At 45.4% G+C, this 20,593-nt stretch overlaps 1 protein-coding gene across 1 annotated transcript in view; it reads left to right on the top strand.

The window, feature by feature from the left end:
• Positions 1 to 20,593, top strand: part of RYR3 (ryanodine receptor 3) — a 345,772-nt gene that overhangs the window by 147,669 nt on the left and 177,510 nt on the right. The window contains exons 28-33 of the mRNA XM_058540531.1: positions 6,565 to 6,773; positions 8,410 to 8,585; positions 9,483 to 9,519; positions 11,093 to 11,256; positions 14,046 to 14,211; positions 20,394 to 20,480. Coding sequence (XP_058396514.1) covers positions 6,565 to 6,773; positions 8,410 to 8,585; positions 9,483 to 9,519; positions 11,093 to 11,256; positions 14,046 to 14,211; positions 20,394 to 20,480 — 839 coding nt within the window. The remainder of the gene's footprint in view (positions 1 to 6,564; positions 6,774 to 8,409; positions 8,586 to 9,482; positions 9,520 to 11,092; positions 11,257 to 14,045; positions 14,212 to 20,393; positions 20,481 to 20,593) is intronic.

Raw genomic sequence — 20,593 nt, 5'->3', positions numbered from 1 at the left:
GACCTGGGTTCCCTCCTGCTTCTGCCCCTCGCCACCTGTGACATCTTGGGTCGACTTTATTGAACCTCTTTGCACCTCATTTCCCCCTCTGTAAATGACTAGAGCTCCTGGTAGCTCTAAATTTCTGAAACTTGACAAAAAGAAATAGTTCCTTTCTAGAGAACTAAAGAATATAAAACTGCATAGGCAAGAGCAGCAGAAATATAGGGATATATATATTTTTAAATATATATATATATAAAATAGTCTTTGTTTACAGAGTGCTTTTAGCTTTATAAATCACTTTCACACTTTTTACAGGCACTTATTATCTGCAACATGCATATCCAACTGTACCTTGAAAGAGCTTTAAAATTTCTGAGAGCCACATATTTGGGGAAATAGAAAAGTTGCAAGTCAATGTATTTTTCTAGAAAGATGTGATGACTCAAGCCAGATGGGGTCATATTTTAATGCCTTCTGAAAAGGTTTAAAATCAAAGCTTTAAAGAAATAATCCTATTTTTGGAGACAAGTGGGAAAGACCCTGCCAGCAGAAAGAATGGCTTGTGTGCTGGTTCAGAGGCAAAGGGGAGGACATCGTGTAGGTGGATATGAGGGCAGCGTACGTAGAAAAGCCATCTTCTGACACTGCTCTTAGGAAACAGATACTTACTGAGCACCCACCACAGGAAGTACTCTCTTCTTGAGGCAGGGAGGAAAACAAAGAACTAGAAGAATCAGGTGCATTCCCAAGAAAAGTAGCTCCCTGGAGTAGAAAAAGTCTGGAGACTGAGAAATTTTTCCTGGCTCTACTGTGTGTGAACTGGGGGAGGTTACTTGCCCATGAGGCTTTGGCTCAACATAAGGAAGAGTTAAGAATCTCTCATGTTGTGCAGAATTATAAGAACTTTGTAAAGTCCAAAGACTTGCCACTCAAGGTGGGGTCCACTTGTTAGAAATGCAGAATCTCAGGCCCCACACCAGACCTACTGAATCAGAAATTGCTGACAACATACCCCAGTGGTTGTGTGCACATTGAAGTATGAGAAACAGTGGTCTGTGGTGTATACAAATGCAAGCAATGGCAGTATTAAAGAGCTCATTTTCTAGTTGGAAAAAAAATAAGATGAAAATATGAAAAGGTAACTAATAATGCAAAGCAGTAGGTTAGAAATGGCAAATGACTAATACAGAATGAAAATTCTGTAAGAATAGGATTGAAATTGAATGTTAAATAAAGAATATGAGATGTCTGCCTCTAAGGAGAAGGGTATTCCCCTAAGGGGATGTAACTAGAGTAACAGTAGTAGCGTGTTAATAGCATGAGTAATAGAGTGGAATCAGGAAACCGCAGGAAAGGGCGGAACAGTTTGGAAGATTTGTGTGTGGGATTTATGGAAGATGAAGCTGGAAAGATAGATAAGGTGCAGATTAAGCCTCAAATACAAAGACTCAGGCTTCTCATTGAAGACGCTTTGATTGTCTAATCTGGACCAACCACCCTTGGACTTCACTCTCTAGGACATGGGGCTCTCGTGGGGTTTGAGCAGAGGAATACTATCAAGAAGAGGGATGTTCTAGGGTAACCCTGCATGTAGAGATCATCTGTGTTGTAATGAAGGCGATGCCTCATAGGCATTTTGTGTACAGAGACATGATCTGACCTTTAGAATAACAAAATCTATTATTAGGAAGTGGTTTTATATCAGAATTGTGCTGTATTATGTTAATATACTGGAGTATCAGATCGCACTTTAATAACACAGAGACGAGATAATTGGAAGGCTCTTTCAGTTCTGTGATGGCTCAGGAGTCTGTAGAAGGGCAGTGAGAGGAAGTTGGCATGCCATTATTTGGTAACAATAGCCCAGAGGCCTGGAATAACCATAGAGCATCTCTCCGTTCTCTGCATAAAATGGAAAGAGGCAGCAATTCTTGCATTGAGCTGTTAGGAAAAGCATCTGTTGAAAATAAAACATTTTGGGCCTTGTAGCCGCCCATAAAGCAAAATCCCCTATATGCTTGTGTTCTGTTCGCCAGCATCCCAGCCTTGATTCAGGCCATTACCCCAGTGAGAGTCATGCTAGGAAAGTTTTTTGTCCTTTGGGGATAGGGACAGGGGCAGGCATTACAATTCATGGCTGTTTTTTCCTCTGGGTTATTTATAAGTTGTTGTCTCCATCCTCTTCTGTATCATAGGTGATATATTCTTATCTGCCTCATGAGAATTTTTCTAATCAGTGTTCCCTACCTTGGTCCCTGGCCTGGACCGTCATGGCTCCCAACGTTGTTGCCTAAAGGCATCTGGAAGCTCAGAAACTTCCATGGTGAAACCTTTGCTATTAGTCTTCTCTTTTATTCCATTTAAAGGAAAGGAAGATAAAATCCTGAACATCCTGCTAGACCTCCGATGTGACGTGTGGCAGAGGCTTTAGTGCCGTTCTCCTGGGCTGCCTCTCTGCCAGGCATTCCGCTAAGGGACATCCTGCTCCTGCTCCGGCTTTGGTGTCTGCAGGGGCAGCCCCCCAGGCTGTTCCTGCCATTGGCCTGTTAGGGTTTAACAGATCCCCCAGCTCTGCTTCTGTAGGTGGCAGATGAAACTTACTTGCCAAAGTGTCACTGCCATCTGCACGCAGATGCATTGGTACCAAGGTTACCCCTGCCATTCTCCCTCCGGATGGATGCCATGCTTCAGAAAGTGGCTGTGGCTGGGGAACATGCCCTCTTGTTTCCTGTGTTTTCTACCAGGCTTCTGACCATCTCAGCGCTGTCCCTGAACTCCATCTTCGTGAGGCTTAGCAGGAAATAAAAATTAATGGGTAAAACACCTGCTGCTGGATTGAGACTCTTGGAAACACACCAGGAATGGTCTTGGCAGTCATCTAACCACTTCTCTCCAAGATCCCAGTTTTTCCATTACTGGTAGTGATTTGCTCTCACGTCTTTCTTCAGTTTGAAATGGATTGAAAATTGATCCATGGTTTGGATTTTCTAGAGAACTGGTTTCTTTCCCAGCTCCTGAATTATGAAATGGTGACCTCCTGCTGTCTCCCTTCCTAATCACAAAACCCATATGAGGTCTTGTGATACAAAGTTTATCAGAGCCTGGGGTCCTCTACAGGATTAAATGCATGTGTTCTCGCCGTTCTTTCCTGGAACAAGAACTCTGTGCACATCTTGGTTCAAGATAATGCCATTTGCAAATTTTCTCCTCAAACCTCTTCAAAGATATCAGCATAATTGCATCTATTAGGCCGCATGTAGGGAGGGAGTATTGCTTTTCTCCTTCATTTTTCCATCTTCTGACTTCTCAAGTCTCGCTTAAACCTATGGGTTAATTGGGTTGTGTGCAAAGTGCAAATCCTTGCTTTTGAGAGTCAGTCCTCACAGTACTGCCATGTGGCCTTACCAAATGGAACTTTTTATCCACATCAACTCCAGGGAGCCATGTGGCCACTTGTGACAGGTAGCCCTTTTCCTCTAAGGGGCCTGGAGTACTTTGTAGTCATGCGTCTCCAGCTGCCTGATCTAGAGGCAAACTGTGGCTAGTGTCAACTACATGACACTTACGCAAATCATTTGAAAAGGGAAGGAAGAGTTAGTCACAGAGCAAGTCATTGTAGATGAGTATTAGAGAGCAGGAAGCCTAGCCTCTATCCCCATTGCTCTCTCTTGATTGCTCATCGGGTAGCTTTGTTCACAGGCTGGCTCTTCAGCTTACTGGGTAAAAGACCTTGAGTGAGTTATTTGCCTTGCTAAGCCTCAGTTTCCTCATCTGTAAAATGGGCACAATAATGAGATAAATCTATAGAGCACCAAGCCCAGTGCCTGACACTTAGAAAGTACTTGATGAGTATTAGCTATTGTGCTTTATCATCATTGTTCCCCCTTCTCTATCTATCATGCAGAGTTATAAAGATACATGACGTTTTAATGCCTCCAGTAAAGAAGCTTTAGAAATGCGGAGATCATTAGCTGGAGCCTCTTACCAGCTGGAGGGAGCTGATTGAATGTATCCAGTTATCAAGTATTCTTCCCCAGAGACTGTGCTGGCACCCTACGAGGGTTTATCTCTGCTCTTAGTCCTTTCTGGGTTTTCTCTTTTCTGACTCAAGCCTTGGAGTTAGCTTCTCTGCTACTGCTTTTCAGAGCTGTCCCAGCTGTGCCCACTTAGCCCCCCAGGAGGTCCCTACACTCCTTCCCTCCCATTGCTTTCACATCCATGACTTCTGGTGCCATGCCTTTTCTCATGCAGTGCTCAGCTCTCCCCTGTGGAGAGAGCTTCTGCCCCAGAGGGACAGCATTTGACTCTGCAATGAGCGCACCCTCTGCCCCGGGACATAACCACTGTTTAAATCTGGGGCATTCATCCCCTGGAACATTCATGCCCCCCCCCACCCTTGCACACTGACTGGCAGCTGGTCTATGAGTCAGAGCTTTAGGATCTTGTCCCATTTTGTTACTTGCCCTTCTCGTGACCTTGGTCAAGTCTGTTAGCTCCTCAAGGCTTCAGTTCTATCCTCAACAAAGTGCCGTCCCCTCTGCTGATGGCTTAGAAAGGATGAGGAGCCCAAGTTCCTTAGAAAAAAGGCTTCATGCAAGTACTGCCTTTTTCCTTCTGCGTGTGTCTTACATTGTCAGTGGGTCTGTGACTAGGAAGTTATTCAGATGACCTGAGTTACTCAAAAGTCCTCATCCTTGCTTCTTCCCACTCAGGCTTTTGTACCTGCTGCTCATTTATTCCACCACTCAAGTTAATAGAGAAGAGAGGAGACGAGAGATGTTCTTAAGATGTCCTCTCTGCTCATATCAGAGCTGGAAGGCTTCATGATCATAGCTTTGAAATAAAACTACTACTGTTGCAGTTGTCTGGGTGGGTTACGCCCTTAGCAGAAACCGAAATACTGTCTTGGGAGTAGGGATGTTTTACAGCACATCATTCACTCTTCTATATCCCATTTGTTGTCCCCATTTCTATAAGCTCCTTGGGATCAGGACAGTTTCCTCTCCTCCCTTCACATCTTCTCATAGCACATTGCAGAGCCCTCTGTCCCAGTAGGGACCCAAGAAATTTTGCCAAAAGCAATCCTTATTCCACACTGGATTCAGGTCTCCAAAGTTTCCTTATTTATAAAAATCTCTGTCCATAGAAAGGAGATGGTTTCATCTATCACAGTCCTGAGCACAATGATGCCAGAAGCATAACAATGCTCGGGAGGTTGCAGGAATGGATGCTTGTCTGCTCCAGCTGTCCATCTGCGTTCCTGAGGGCCATGGCCACCAGTCCAGTCTCAGTCCTCGGTGGCCCTGAGAGGAGGCTCTCTGTACAGATGTCACCCTCATTCTGCTAGGGCTACGTTAAAGCTCTTTTATTTAGAAATGATATTCAACAGTATTAAATAGTTTCCTAAATGAGTTCGTAGTTTCCGAAAGCAACCAACTTAGCTTGTGAGGGATTTACTTTTCATTTATGTGACTTATTTACATAGAAACTTGGTGGCTTAAATAATAGTGTATAAGCTCTCGCTCTAAAAAGAGTGCATTTTGGTCTTGGTCTCTATGAACGAAAGTTCTTACTGTTGAATATAAATTCTCCCAAAATCAGCCTTTAAATTCCCCCTTAAATAGACACCCCTGTCCTAGGAACACCAGTTGTCTTTGTGGGGGCTCCATCCCCTGCTGCAGCCACCAGCCTCGGTGCCCTTCCTCCCCTTCTGAGTGCTCTCGGGCCGCCTGCCTCCCACGTCCTCCCAGATCCAGGATAATTAGTGCTTTCCCAGCTCTGCCGATTTGTTGGTCCACAATTATGATTTATAAATAGCCCTCAAAGAGGAGCACCAAACAGTTTGAACTTCTGCTTTGGTCTATTCTGCATGGTAATTTTTTAATATGAGGGATACAGAAGCGAGCTTGGAGAGACAATAACTGTAGGAGGGGAGAGAGGAGTATCATACCGCTCCTACTCAAAAATCTCACCTTCCTGCTTAGGTGGGGACCGGAGCAGTAGGCTAGGGGATGGGAGTTTGTCAATTGTATTTTGTAAACAAGCGGTCATAGTGTTAGCACTGAAAACTTCTTAGAACCATACTCTCAAAACAGGAAGAACCATTAGGACTCTCACTTCACTGGAGAAGATGCTGCGATCTAGAAAATTTAGGCAATTTGCCCCACGTCATTCTTTAGGCTTCCTGTGTTGTTTTGTTTGGGGCAGTATTTAAAATTTCGCAGGGCCTAATATCAGGTTTAACTAAGGCATGGGTAAAGAATTTCACTTTTTCTCTTAGTGGTTTTACTTTTCCAGCTGATATTTATTTACATCTTAAGAATAATCTTGGCTGGATGATTTTTTTTTCCCAAATCATTTTGAACCAAATTCACTTTGTTGCCCACACACCAAGGGCAGCCATAGACTCCATGTGGCCTCTTGTTGTTGAGTTTATGTGCCAAGAAGAAAGATAAAGTATGGTGTCCCATCTTTCCTACTGGGACTCAAAGCCATTAAAGAAGCACAGGCTTGGCTTCCTCGCAGCTTCCTGGGTTGGTACCATGGGCTGAAGCAGGGCTTGCTTTCACCATTCTGCAGGCTTCGTGCCCATCTGCTCTCTGGGATTGTCTCAGATCGGCCGCATGAATCTCGGGATGGATGCCAGTACCTTCAAGTTTTATACCATGTGCGGCCTCCAAGAGGGCTTTGAGCCTTTTGCTGTCAACATGAACCGAGATGTTGCCATGTGGTTCAGCAAGCGCCTCCCAACGTTTGTCAACGTGCCAAAGGATCATCCACATATAGAGGTAACGTTACACATCATGGGTGACCCTGGCAGGGCAGGTGGGCCAAGGCTCTAAGCTCCCACTAATGCTCCTGTCAACAGGCAGCTGCTTACCTAAGTCCCTGCCTTGGCTGCTTACCAGCCACCTCCTCGCTGACCCTCAGAGCTGTAGTTGCAGGCGCCTTAACTGGGGCAGCTCAGAGACAGCTTGCTAACAGCAAATACCTTGCAGAAAGAACCTTGCTGATCCATCCCCAAGACTCTGGGCCACTGTGTTTTCTCTACATGTTCCTATACTGGTATTGTCATGGCAATACAGTATCCAGAGACCTTAAATGTTGTTTTCCTGAGAAAGTTCAACACTCAAGATGATGTATTCTGGACATGACTCTTCTATGTTCATAGCTTGATGTCTTCTAAGCCCTGTTTAATTTCTATAGAAGCATTTCCAGCCTTTTAAACTGAGGTATAGTAGTCAATTATGATGCTCCCATCTTGTAGGGGGAGCTGAGAGGAGCCAAAGATTGTAAGGAGCCCAATGTGTGTTCTGGCTCCACATCTGCTTGCTCTGTTTCGCCCATGCCCACCATCCACCATGGCTTTTTCATGGGGTGTGTGTGGGAGGGAGGCTGATGGAAAGTCAGACAAATCAGCTCTGTTGAAGCATTAGGTTCAGTGGCTTGCTTCCACCTGACTAAGTTTCCCTACCTTACCTTCCAATCTAAATTCAACAAGCATCAACTCTTAATCCCCCCTTTTTCTCCACAGTCTTAAATAGTAGAGACTTTTATTTCTCTGATTCCTGCCTGACCATTACTTTAGAAAGCTGGCTTACAAACTTTTGGAGGTCATGAATCCCTTGGATAAACTGATGGAATTTAGAGACCCTCCACTTAGAAAAATATACAAACTGCACAAAAATGGTTAAGCATCCTCATAGACCCCAGGATAGGAACTGTACTCCAGAATGCGGGAGAAATGCTTAGATCATTAAAAAGTTATTATTATAAGTTCCAGTTTACTTCCTCTCCGCCTCTCAACACACACACACATTTGAAAAATCCAGTTTTGATCTCTCTTCCTCCGATGCCACCCCTGCAATGCTTGTGCCCTGGCGTGTCCCCATATTTAGAGGAGCCTCGGGGAGCCTCAGCACTCAGGCTGTGACTGTGGCAGAGGTGGGAAACCTGCTGGGTGGGAGACAGTGCCCTCCAATGGAGCTGGGATGTCTCTTCTTGAGCTTTGGGCTTTCTGGAACCTTCTCCCTTAAATATTCTCATGCTTCCTGCCAAAGGAAATCTTTGGAAAGATTTTTTCTTTAGCCACTTACCCCCTGACCTGAGCAGTCAGCCTCAGTGGACACGATGCTGCATCATCCAGATACTGCCCCCGATCGTGCACCCATTCCCCACCCTTGACCTTGCAGAAAACCCAGTGGGCATGTTTTCAAATCTCTAATTTCTCTGGCCAGAGACAGATCTGTTATTTTCTTCAGGGCATGGTCTAAGGAATGATGAGAGTAATAGTTTGGTTATCACTCATGACAACTTTTGTAGTTTGCAGAAAGCCTTGACATATGTAATGTCAATGAGGGAAGGAGGGACAGGGTCAGGGTCGGGCCCTCAGGTGTGTCAGGTAAGGACCCATGGTGTTTCCAGGTTGTGAGGATCGATGGCACCATGGACAGCCCTCCATGCCTCAAGGTGACCCACAAGACGTTTGGCACACAGAATAGCAATGCCAACATGATCTACTGCCGCCTGAGCATGCCCATCGAGTGCCACGCCTCCTTCAGCCACAGCCCCTGTCTGGACAGTGACGCTTTCCAGAAAAGGTGAGGGTGGGGCCCCCACTCTCAGAGGTGCTCATTGTGTCTGCTGTGAAGTCGGCTTTCTGTCTCTTTATTTCTTACTCTGCCTCAGCACAACTAGAACTCTGTGGGTCGGGTTCTCTCTGCTTTCGGTGAGGTAGAGAAGTGAGGATGTGCATGTACACATGTGTACGTACACGTGCACATGTGTGTTTGTGCAATGTATAATTAGGGGACCAATCAAGCTAAACAGGGGCACATGTGGTGGAAAAGTTTCTGCTCTTCTTGAGCTCTGAGTCTCTAGCCTCCTGGCAACCTACAATTCCTATGTTTTAGGAGTAAAAGGAATATAAGTGCATGAGAGGGTGCGATTGTTGTTGCCTTTGTGTGGAATGAGAAGCTTCTGGAGGTGAATACTGCCTTCTTTGCATAACTATGGCCAGTGTTCAACCCAGCAGCTATGTGACTCGAGTAATGTGACTCTTTCCTTCCTGATAAAGAATATACTCCTCCTGTCTTTCTTTCCTTTAATGTCTATTTTTAATCGTTGTTGTATGTCTGCCTGTCTGGAACTGTCTTGTCCAGCTTTCCTCTAGTTTCGCTATCTACCAAGCTTTAAACAAGCACTTGAGAGAACAGGATAACGTATTCAGAGGTATCCATGCCCATTATTACAACCTCCCCAACCTCCCCCCAGCTGTAATTTACCATCTGGGCTGAGGCACAAGCATTGGAAGTCGCAGCGCTGGCTTGTGGTAGCAGGTTACAAATGAACAAGTCCCAAGACCAGTTAGGATCACTCATGTACAGGAAATGGTTTCCTAAACTTGCCTTCATCATTAAAGGTAGATCAATTTCCTGTCAGAATTACGGAATTCTCTATACAACTGAATAACTAAAACATGGATTATCTTCCCCCAGGAAACAGATGCAAGAAATACTCTCTCATACAACAACAGTAAGTAAATGTGCTCAATTATGGTTTTAATTATTGGATTCTTTGCTGTGCCTGGTAATATGCTCCTTACGGCAAAGATCTGTCTAGAGATCCTCTTTAATTGCCAATTACTCTGTCTTTTAATATCTATCTTGATGCTTCCAGAACATGTCTATGGTGTTTCTCAAATGGGAGAGAGAAAGACAGTTATTCAATGTAAAGCAGAAGCTCTACCTGGAGCTCCTAATTGGGCATCATGGTGTACTTGTGCCCATTTGTCTCCAGGGACCCAGCACTGCCTTTCTGATTGAAATGAACATTGGTTGGAGGGGAGGAGTCTTCATTTAATCCTTTTGTTTGCTCTTTTATGTAAACGTCTATGAATCAACTCTCCCATCTCTCTGAGCAGTGCCAGGAATAATGTTGCAAGCAATCAAATGAGAAGAAGCAGGGAACTAGTCCAGAAGATGGAAGCTGCTTTTGGTCCCTTTTCTATAGCTAGATAGTAGTCAGAAAGCAATGCTTCCTAATTTCTTTCTTTCTCTCATCCTTCTTTAGTACCTGCTGAAAAACATTTCTTTGGAAGAAGTGCATGTCACCCCTTCTATGACGTTATCCAGCAATCTCGAGTCCATAGCTTAACTGTCAGGAATCAGGTTCTTGCTGCAGTGTGTCACAGACCTAGTATGTGCGGGGCACTGCCCCAGGCACATTGCATCACCTTCCCACCTAATTCCCACAGCAACCCCAGGAGATGGACGATAGCAAGCACTCTGAGGCACAGAGAGGATGAGTGACTTATCCAAGGTCACATGATTAATAGCTGCCAGGGCCAAGATTCAAGACCCAGTTTGTCTGGCTGACCCTTTTATCTTCCACTCAAGAAAACATGACAGACTACAAATAAAAGTCACTTCCTTCAGAATAAATGTGCTCAATTTCATTTAATAAAAAAAAGATGAGGCAGTCACTTACCTCAATGCTTTAGCTGTTGTAATATCATGATACACTTCACAAATGGTCATGACGCTTGTCATGAACTGCTGTAATGCTCAACACTGCCTGTCGTTGACTCTAATGACTGCACAAAGGATGCTTGGCCACAATATGGGCTTTTTCTTTTGCAGTGTCTTTTTTAGGACTTTCAAAAAAAATACCTTTGGGCTTCTCTGTGCAAGGGGAAAGTGTAGCAGGAGTTCTCTGATCCTTGACTGGTATCTCTCTGAGGCCGAGGACAGTGCCCAGCTCTCCCCAGCAGCCTAGGTGTGCCCTGGGGCCCAGGAGAGGGTTAGGGTTCTCTGCTGACCATTCTGAGGGGCTGCCACTGATTCCATCAGCAGTATCTTCTGGGCCAAGGGTGCTAGATTAAGTGCTTGATTCTCCAAGTGCTAAAGCACAACAGAAAAGGAAAAAATAAGGAAGCCAAATTTTCTAGTCAGCCCTTCCTCCCAGTCTAAGGTGTGGTGCAGGTCACCTCTAGAACACGGTGTGCTTTTTAAGAAGAGAGGGCCACGTGGGCTGCTGTTACTTCTGCCTGTCAAGCCTGCTCCTCGTGACTGGGGGCCACTCACTCCGCTCTGTGGTCTCTCCGCAGCAGTGCTACTACACTATCCGCATCTTCGCTGGACAGGACCCCTCCTGCGTCTGGGTCGGATGGGTAACTCCAGACTATCACTTGTACAGTGAAAAGTTTGACCTGAATAAGAACTGTACGGTGACTGTTACTCTAGGAGATGAAAGAGGCCGGGTCCATGAAAGGTAAGGAGGCTCCCAAGGGGCAGGGTTGGCCAGCGGGATCCTCACTCCCTCCCCTCAGCAGTCTTCTTCCCTTCCAGTCCCATACTCCAAAAGGGAAACCTCCCAGCATCTCTTAAAAAGGGAAAATGAAGCACAGCTTTAAAATCCTTAAGTAAACAGGGAGTGCTATGGTGGAAGAAGTGTTATTAGTGAAAATAGAGGGTAATTTCATCACATATGTAAAGCATGACCCAGGGATGGGAGATACAGGTGGGTAACTGGGAGGTCCAGGCTCCCTCTCAGACTCTTCTCCATGATTTCTGGGCAAGCCCCAGTTTCTGCAGCATCAGAACAAGCAGAGAAAAATCCTTGGGTGCTTGAGAGAAGTCAATTCAGAAGAAATAATAAGATGTACCACGTGACACAGCAACTGATCAACTCAGAACTCCTCATCCCAAGAGTCTGCAAGGCCTGAAAGCATAAAGAATGTACGAGAGACATAGAAAATTCATGAATAATAACCACTGAATAGAAATTAGGGATCTTTAGGGAAAACACATTTTAGGCACACTCATACCCTCCCACCGGTCCACTGGTACTGCCACCAGAGAAAGAACCCTTGGGCAGCTATGCCCCAGAAGTGACCCAGGGGACCATGCCTTGTTTCCACCTAAGTGAGATTTAATAGAGTCTTTCACATACAGACATGTATAGAGATATAATAAGTTATTTCTCAAACTGACCTTTATCCCCGCAAAGTCAGGAACGTTTTGCCATCAGTGTTCTTTAGATGCTACTGGCTCATCAAAGATTAGTGGTCAGAGGTCAGGTACAGTTGCCGTGTCAAGGGGCACCATTGTAAGAGCACAGAGTCCAGAAGCAAACTGCCTGGGATTTAAACTGGGTTCCAGTACTTACCAGAGATGTGACTTTGGACCAGTCGCTTAACCTCCCTGGTCCTGAATTTCCTCATCTGTAAAATGCAAATAATAGTTCCAATCTCATAAAGTGTTGTTAGGCTTAAATGAGATAATACATAGAAAAATGCCTAGCATAGTGCCTTTACCAAGCACTCAATAGACATTACTATTATTACCATTACTGAGTGTCTATCATGTGACAAGACCCGGAATGGGTGCTATAAGTGATGTCTGGTTAGGTTAGAAAGGAAAGTATGTGAAAGCAACTGACCAGTCCAGACTTGGCTCTTCAGCCAGACGAACGAAAGGCAACATGCCTGTCCCATTTGAGTTTATTGCTCCAGTTTGCTGGCTGTGCCGCGCTGGACAGATTACTTGATTTATCTCAGCCTCAGTGACGACATCTATTAAATTAACTAACACATAGCACCTGGAATAAGACCCAGTGGATAGTAGGTGCTCAATAATTCTTAGTTCTTTGTCTTGCATAATAAGAAATAGATACAGGATCAATTTTCAGGTGTTTTCAGGCATTTCGTATTTGGGCCCTTTAAAATACGGCAAAGCATGGCATTTCACATTCCCACAGCTTCAATACATTATTAACTGAATTCTGCAGTAGTCATCAATGTACTTAGTACTCTAATCACTAAAAACCTGTAATAACACGGACACAGTTGACCTTTATGGAGCTCTAGCAGTGGCTAAAACTCTTTGAAGGGGCAATTTGCACTGGCCCTGCCTGAGGGCATTCACACTGAGAAACCAGCCCCAGAGGAGAGGGGAGGAGAGGAGGTGAACGTATGCTTACAAAGGGGATTTACAGTTGTAGGGGAAAGTGATAGACTTCTAGAGCTAGAAAGAACCTGGGAGAATTCTAATCAAACCCTTGGCTTTCCAAGGTCAAATCAGATTGACCCTAGGATGTTTAATGGGGCTGCTCTAGTGTCAGGTATAGAGTCGCTCTCTCCTTTAGCCTGAGAGAAATCACTTCATGTTACTTCAAGTGACCGGGTACCTCAGAGACTGTACCCAAGGATTGGGCTTTGGAGGAGACCAAATCAGCTGTCTCTTGCTCACAGCCATCGTGAGGGGCTCTGGGAACAACCTCTGTCAATTGGACACTCCTCCAAAGCCCACCCAGGGTTTGAAATCTTACAATTAAGGATTCAGGCTTTGGAGTCTTAAAGGCTTTTTGGTTATTATAGCTGACTTTTAAATCTAAATGCCTATGATGGAGCTTACATTCTGGGGTTGGTAGACAGCTAGCTGAGAAAGGCACCCAAGTCGGTAGATAGGGAAGAGTGGGGGCAGAACTCCACCGGGCTGGGAAGGGCAGGGTAGTGCAGGTCAGGAGGTGGGACGACATCAGAGACAAACTTTATGTGCTTTGCAAGTCTTCCCAGGCCCAGGCCAGCCATCCTAAGGAATGTGGGCCTGAGTTTTCAAGTGTCTTATAGAACTTTTGCCCTGACACTGGACTGGAACTCTGAACACAGATTTTTGTTCTTGCCTCTTATACCAAATCCCTATATAAGTCCACCTATGGTGGTCACTATCTCTGTGCGTCCATTTCCCGCCTCTAAGGTGGGAATACTACCCTCCCCATTATCTGTTTCAGAAAGGGGAATTGACGTTGAGCTGGGAAACAGTTACCTGAATACTGTGCTCTTTGGAGGAAAGGAGCCTGATAGATTGCCACGTCCCTAAACTGAGTGGTTCATATCTAAGGAAACTGGGGTGAAGCTGAATGAATTCATTTAAGAAAAAACTGATTGGGGGCTGATTGGAAAGCTTCATTGGAAGCTTTGGGGGGCATTTCATTTCTGAGTCGTGATTGCAAACTACCCCAGTCCAGATTCTGTGACTTCTCCCCTCTTTTGTTCCTAGTGTGAAACGCAGCAACTGCTACATGGTCTGGGGTGGAGACATTGTGGCCACCTCCCAAAGATCAAGTCGGAGCAACGTGGACCTGGAGATTGGCTGCCTCGTGGATCTGGCGATGGGCATGTTGTCCTTCTCGGCCAATGGGAGAGAACTTGGCACGTGCTACCAGGTAGGGGTGGCTCCTGGGGCCAGGACAGCAGCGTCCCAGGCCTGAGTGCTTAGGGCTCTGCTCCTCATTCTTCTTCGTGTTGAGCATCCCTGCCACAGCGTGTGGAGTTGATGAGCCCACGTGGTCCACAAGCCATTTAGGAAAACAAACAAGCACAAAGTGACTTCATTTTGTTCAGAGTGGGGAAAATATCATTTGTTGGTTGATCACATATGCTAGTCATCTTTATAGAAGATAAGAAGGCTTTTCCTTGGTGATGGGCCCTAAAAGGTTGTTCATTTATTCCATAAATATTTCTTGTGCAACTTTTATATTATCTGTGCCATACAAGATGCAAAGTTTAAAAGGTGAACAGAAATACTCCTCACTTTAAGAAACTCCTATACTCAAGATATAGACCTATAAGAACTGATCAATTTGCCAGAAGTATCCCCTTTGCAAAAAGGTTATTCTCATTTCCTATGGATTCCTTATAGGATCCTTTAAAAATGCATTTATGTAAATAATATGTTTCCATATTTCATTGACAGTGAACTCTGATAGAACTACTCAGGATAACCATCAATTATACATACGTAGGTTAACCTGTCATTAATCACAAGAAGCCTGATCTCCTTTAAGCAGGATTTTCAGCCTTGATGGCCAGGTGAGCTTGGGAAACGCCACAGATTATATCCTTCTTTTGAAGTTTTGCAATGAACATTAGTACAGGAAAACTTTGAGAAATGCTTCAGAAAGAAACCTGTCTAACCAAGCATTTCTCATACTATTTCCAAGAAAAGCATTTTGTTTTACTTTAACAATTAGTAATATTCTATAAGCCTAGAGTTCTACAGAGCATACCACGGGAAAGGTTAAGTTAAGGAGTTAAATTTATGTATTAAACTTTCTCGACACTCCCAGGGTAGAATGGAGAGTCTCACATATGTGTAGACAGAGAGTGTTATCCAAGTGCAGAGAAGGGAGAGCTTCCACTGAGAGTGGTCAGGAAAATGTTCGTTATAGGGAAATCTTGATTTTGAAGCAAAAAAAGAATTCTTCCAGATGAAGAGTGAGGATTGTACTAGGTTGAAAAAATGGCACAATAAGCATCATGGAGATGGGGGACATAAGGTGTGTTTGGGGAACAATGGCCAGAATAGAATGAGGCCTTTATGTTCATTTGGAAAGGTAGGGAGGTATTAATACAAAATTAGTAGCTCCTGAAGGTTTTTGACCAGGACAATCGCAGCCACTGTTTAAGGAAGCTTAGCTAACTATGGCAGAGAAAAAGCATCCTGCTGCTATGTAAGTGGATAAAATGGCAGATTCCAGAATCAGCCCCAGGTTATAGCCTCCAGGCTGAAAAGCCACTTGGCAGTCATTTGTCTGGCCTGTGGTTGGTGAGCTGGGGGTCTGGAGGGGAGAGATAGAGTAGCCGCCCCAAATCTGAAATGTTTGGTGACCGTTGGATGGACCAAACCCTTCCTGGGGGCCAGGGACAGCGTGGCATGGAGGCACTCTGCAGGACCTCCTGCAGTGGGTAACACTCTGTGCACCTCCTTCCCCTCCTGGGAAGAAGTGGAATCATTTACACCACACGGCAGGCTTGGTCCAGCAGCCGGGACCCAACCAGCCATTCCCAGAAAGAGGCCTTTGCAAAACCAGGCTTTGAAGCAGAAAGTAAGGTATTATTCTTCTAGGACTTTCTCATGATTCCACCTTCCCCCCAGTCCCCTGAGAAAATGCTTATGTACGTTACTGCTGTCTTTCAGAATCCATTAGCTTTTTCCCATTAACTTTTGAAATGAGTTTGACTGAAGGGTCCTCCCTGAGCTGCAGAGAGCTCTAAAGCATCTAATAACTTCTAAGGCTCATTGGACCTCGGAGGTCCCTAAATAAATAAATAAATGACCCAGGGCATTCGCAGCAGCAGTGACTCGCCTGCCTCAGAGAAGAGCCCATGGTGTTGACGAAATGTTACAACATAGAACAGGATACTGTGGCCGTCCTTGTCCCGTCTTTCACTGTAGTTCCTGGGTGATGTTGGGCTGGTCAGTTGTCTTCTCTGAGCTGCGTGTTGGCACCTACCTCCTGGATGCCTTCCTTTACTCCGCGCATATAAATCTTGATTACTCTGCTCAGTGGTCCCAGTCCTGCCTCCTGCCCTGAGGAATGTTGCTGTGAATGGGGACAATGTCAGGGCTCTGCGCAGGGACCCTGGGGAGCTCACACCCAGCCAGCCTTCTCATTCCAGGCGAGATAGTAATGTGTCCAGCCGTGCACTGGGTCTCCCAGCAGTGTGATAATTGTTATTCTGCAGCTGTAGCCATTTTCATTTTTCAATTATCTCTAGAGGAGCAGGGCAGCAATATTTATACACTGGCTTTCTATTCAGAAAGGACCAGTAACCAAAATAATGAGAGAAGGATTCCTCAAATGCTGTTTCTAGACCTCCCCATTAAATACTGCTATGCAATTTGAAATCTTTTTCTGTCCCACTTAATGTAATCATGGGAAAAATGAGAAATAAAGTGTATGTCCAAGAGATACTCCTCGGTCATTGTCACCCCAGCCACACTGCTCTGAGAACAGAGCCAGCTCTAAGATTCAGATTTACAAGAGGGAATAGCTTTCAATTCAGGCTAGTTTCTATGCCCTGACCTTCACACATGATTAGAAATAGAATGTCTGTTATTGCAAGGACAACATGGATCAGCCCGTGATACCAGGTACCTGAAACACAAAGGGAAAAATGTCCGTGGTGCTTCGTGACAGCCTCGAATCTGGGCTCACTGCTCATTCCATTGGACTGTAAGCTCCCCACCCAGACTGTAAGCTCCTTGAGGACAGAGGTGGTCTCTCATGTTCCCTGCTGCATCCCCTGTGTGTGGCCAGTACCTGGCACCTGGTGCCTGCTTTCTAAGTATTTGCTGTCAAACAGATCAACTTGGCTGGGAAGCTACTGTATTAGTTTTTTAATTGCAGCCTAACAAGTTATCACAACATTAGCAGCTTAAAACAGCATACATCTATTATATCACAGTTCTGCAGGTATGGCTGGGTTCTCTGCTCAGGTTCTCACAAGGCCAAGATCAAGGTGTCGTTCATGTTGTTGGCAGGATCCAGTTGTGGTTGTAGGCTGAAGTTCTGCGGTCTGTTTCCTTCCCAGCTATCAGCCCGGGCCACTCTCTATTCCCAGAGGTGCCCACATTCCTTCTCACATGGCCCCTTCCATCTTCAAAGCCAAAAAGGTCATGTTCTGTTCTTCTCATGCTTAGAATCTCTCTGACTTTCCCTTCTGCCCCCAGCAGGAGAAAATACCTGCTTTTTAAGGGCTCATGTGATTAGATTAGGCCCCCACAGATAATCTCTCCGTCTTAAGTTCAATTGGTTAGTAGCCTCACTTGCATCTGCAGAATCCTTTTTGCCCTGTAACGTACAGGATCACGGGAGTAACCCCACGGTCATGAGGGCTGTCTAGGATTCTGTTCACCACAGCACCAGTTTCTGTTTTTATCCTCATATACACCCATCATGAGCCACACTTGGATTTTCTTCTTATTTTAGTGATTGAAGAGAAATTTCCATTGTTCTTTGTGGTGGAAGTATACTCTGCATGGTAGAAATAAACCTACCCCAGGGCATCCTAAATGCTTTCGAAGCACCTCCTCTCTGCAGGGAGGTTTGAGGAGGGCCCTGGCATCTGGCTGAGTGGTTTATGAAGTTTGCAGGGGCCAGTTCTGGGGGACCTAAAAACATGTCACCTTCTTCAGCCTGTAGCTCCCTATACTGGTGTGGTTCAGTTCAGCATAGGAAACCTATGGATGAATGCATTTCTCTCTCCCCGTGAGCAGAGACTCATGGGCTTCTTGATGGTCCAGGTGAGGTTTCCTCAGCCACCAGGGCGCTGCTTGCTTCAGGTTGAAATGACTTGAGGGTCGTGCATTGTTCTAGACATCACATATTGGGTATTTGAGAAATCTGGGGCCAGCCCAAGAATGACTCTTGCCTTATGGCCAAAGTCACAACAGCATCAAATCAGAATTTCCCATTTGTGTCTCTCACCACTGTAAACCCAGAGTCGGCACAAAGCAGGTGTATGGCAGGCACTACGTAATTACTTGTTGAATGTCCTTAACAAAGCTTATTTCAGACACAGCCAGGCAATTCTAGCAGTTTCATCCCCAGATTTTGGGTTTACAGATATTTATCCCTTCATAAATATCCCTTCATGGGTACCTGAAGCACTGGGTATAAAGCAAATATTTGTGCCTGAAATATGAGCCCTGCGGTGTGCTAGAATGACCATGTGCTGGGCGCGAGTCTGGGGTTTAACCAGTCTGGCCCGTTTCATCATGAGCAAACGATAGCACTGGACCGCACAATCTTTCAAGTCACTTACAGCCATAAAAATGTGTTTTTTTGTAAATCTTATGTCTAAATTGAGGAAGTTCATTATTTAAAAGATGCCTGTAACAAATACCCCTGACAAAAAGAAAACTCACTGTATTAATTTTCTGTTGCTGCATAACAAATTACCACAAACTCAGTGACTTAAAATAGCATACATTTATTGTCTCCCAGTTTCCATGGGTCAGGAGTCAGGGCACAGCTAAGATGCATCCTCTGCTCAGGATCTCACAAGGCTGCAATCCAGGTGTCAGCCAACGCCATTCTTTTCTGGAGCTCGGGGTCCTTCTCCAAGCTTACGTGGTTGTCGGCAGAATTCAGTTGCTTGCACTTGTAGAACTGATGATCCATTTCTTGCCAGCTGCAGCCAGGGCCCAGCCACTCTCAGTCCCATGAGACCCCCTGGAATTCCTTATAATGTGGCCCTCTCACAACATGGCGTTTTACTTCTCCAAGCCAGCTGGAGAATCTTTCTCTCCAGTCTGCTGAGATGGAGTCTGATATAATGTAACCTAATCCAGAGAGTGACAATCCTTTCACTTTGCTATATTCTGTTTGCTAGAAACAAGACCCAGGTTCTAGGGGAGGGGATTATACAAGGGTGTGACTCGTTGGGGGGCCCCTCAGGGTAGGTGCACAACACCTACCATCCCCTAATATGGGGGGTCGGGAGAGTTGCAAGAATTTCCTAATGTCTGAAATTGCAGAGGACTTCAGTTGGTGGAAGTAAAGTTCCATTTCTCCTTCCATGGTCCTCCGCATCTGATCAAAAGGCCTACATCAAAGTGAGCAAGTAATAAGTGGAGATCCTGATGTCATAAATAAATAAATCCATGCGCCTCATCTAAGTGGCTGCTAAAAGGCAGTCAGTGAATCCCACACCGTTTAATGGGAGAACTAGAATTGTAAAGAGTGAGAAGGGGGTGGAGAGAAATCAAGAGGAACCAGGTGAAAGGAGAGGTTTTGAGAGAGGAGACAGGTTCTGGAGGCAGACTCTTCGTGTTATTCCAGGGAAGCACCTCCCAGTCTCTGCCTATAAAGCAGCAGTTCTCAGTAGGGGGCGCTTTTCCCTTCATAAGACATTTGGCAATCTCTGGAGACATTTCTGGTTGTCAAGACAGTGATGGGGATGGGGAGTGCTATTGACATCTACTGGGTAGAGGCCAGGGATGCTGCTAAATATCCTACAATGTGCAGGACCACCTCCAGAACAAAGAGTTACTTAGCCCAAAATGTCAGTAGTGCCAAGGTTGAGAAGCCCTGCTGTAAGAGTCCCCGGGCTTGCCTGACCAATGTCTATTTGCCTTCAAAACTAAACTGAAATCACCGCACCGCCCTCAACTGTCACCTCCAGGAGGCATCAGGAGTAACGAATGATGGTGCAACCTGTGCCAGGTGTCTCCACGCTCCATGAAGAGGCAGCACATCACGCTGTTCCGTGACCAAGCAGGCATTGCCTTTGGTGGCAAGTTAGTTGCTCCTCACCCATGACCACCTCCTGAGCACTGGAGAAAGCTGTTGGCTGCAGTTACCTGAGGGAGAAAATGAAAGGATGTGAGATTGTTCAGCCCCAAGTAGAGCGAGTGGGACAGTGACTAAGGTGGGGAGCAGTGGCAGTATCTACCATAGGCACTAGGTCTCTGAGAATTTCTGAGCAGCGGAGAACAACCCACCGGCTAGCTGTGCTCTTTCAGCGGAAGTTAGAATGAAGGTGTTGATTAAAACACTCAATGACAGCCACCTATGATTTTATGATTCTGGCAAACCTCTCGATTTGTTTTGGTTTCCAGGTGGAGCCCAATACCAAAGTGTTTCCAGCAGTCTTCCTGCAGCCCACAAGTACTTCTTTGTTTCAGTTTGAACTCGGGAAGCTGAAGGTATTTATCTGTCCCCTCATCTAATAGCTGTGACAAGAGAAGGCAGCGCTGACCATTAGGGGAAAAATCCCAGGCCTCAGAAAACAGGGGAATCTTTCACTTTTCACTTCTCA

The sequence above is a fragment of the Diceros bicornis genome, chromosome 5 (genome assembly GCF_020826845.1).
Source record: "Diceros bicornis minor isolate mBicDic1 chromosome 5, mDicBic1.mat.cur, whole genome shotgun sequence".
NCBI classification, from domain to species: Eukaryota; Metazoa; Chordata; class Mammalia; order Perissodactyla; family Rhinocerotidae; genus Diceros; species Diceros bicornis.
The sequence above is the reverse complement of the archived record's forward strand: the minus strand, read 5'-3'. Positions and strand labels throughout refer to the sequence as shown.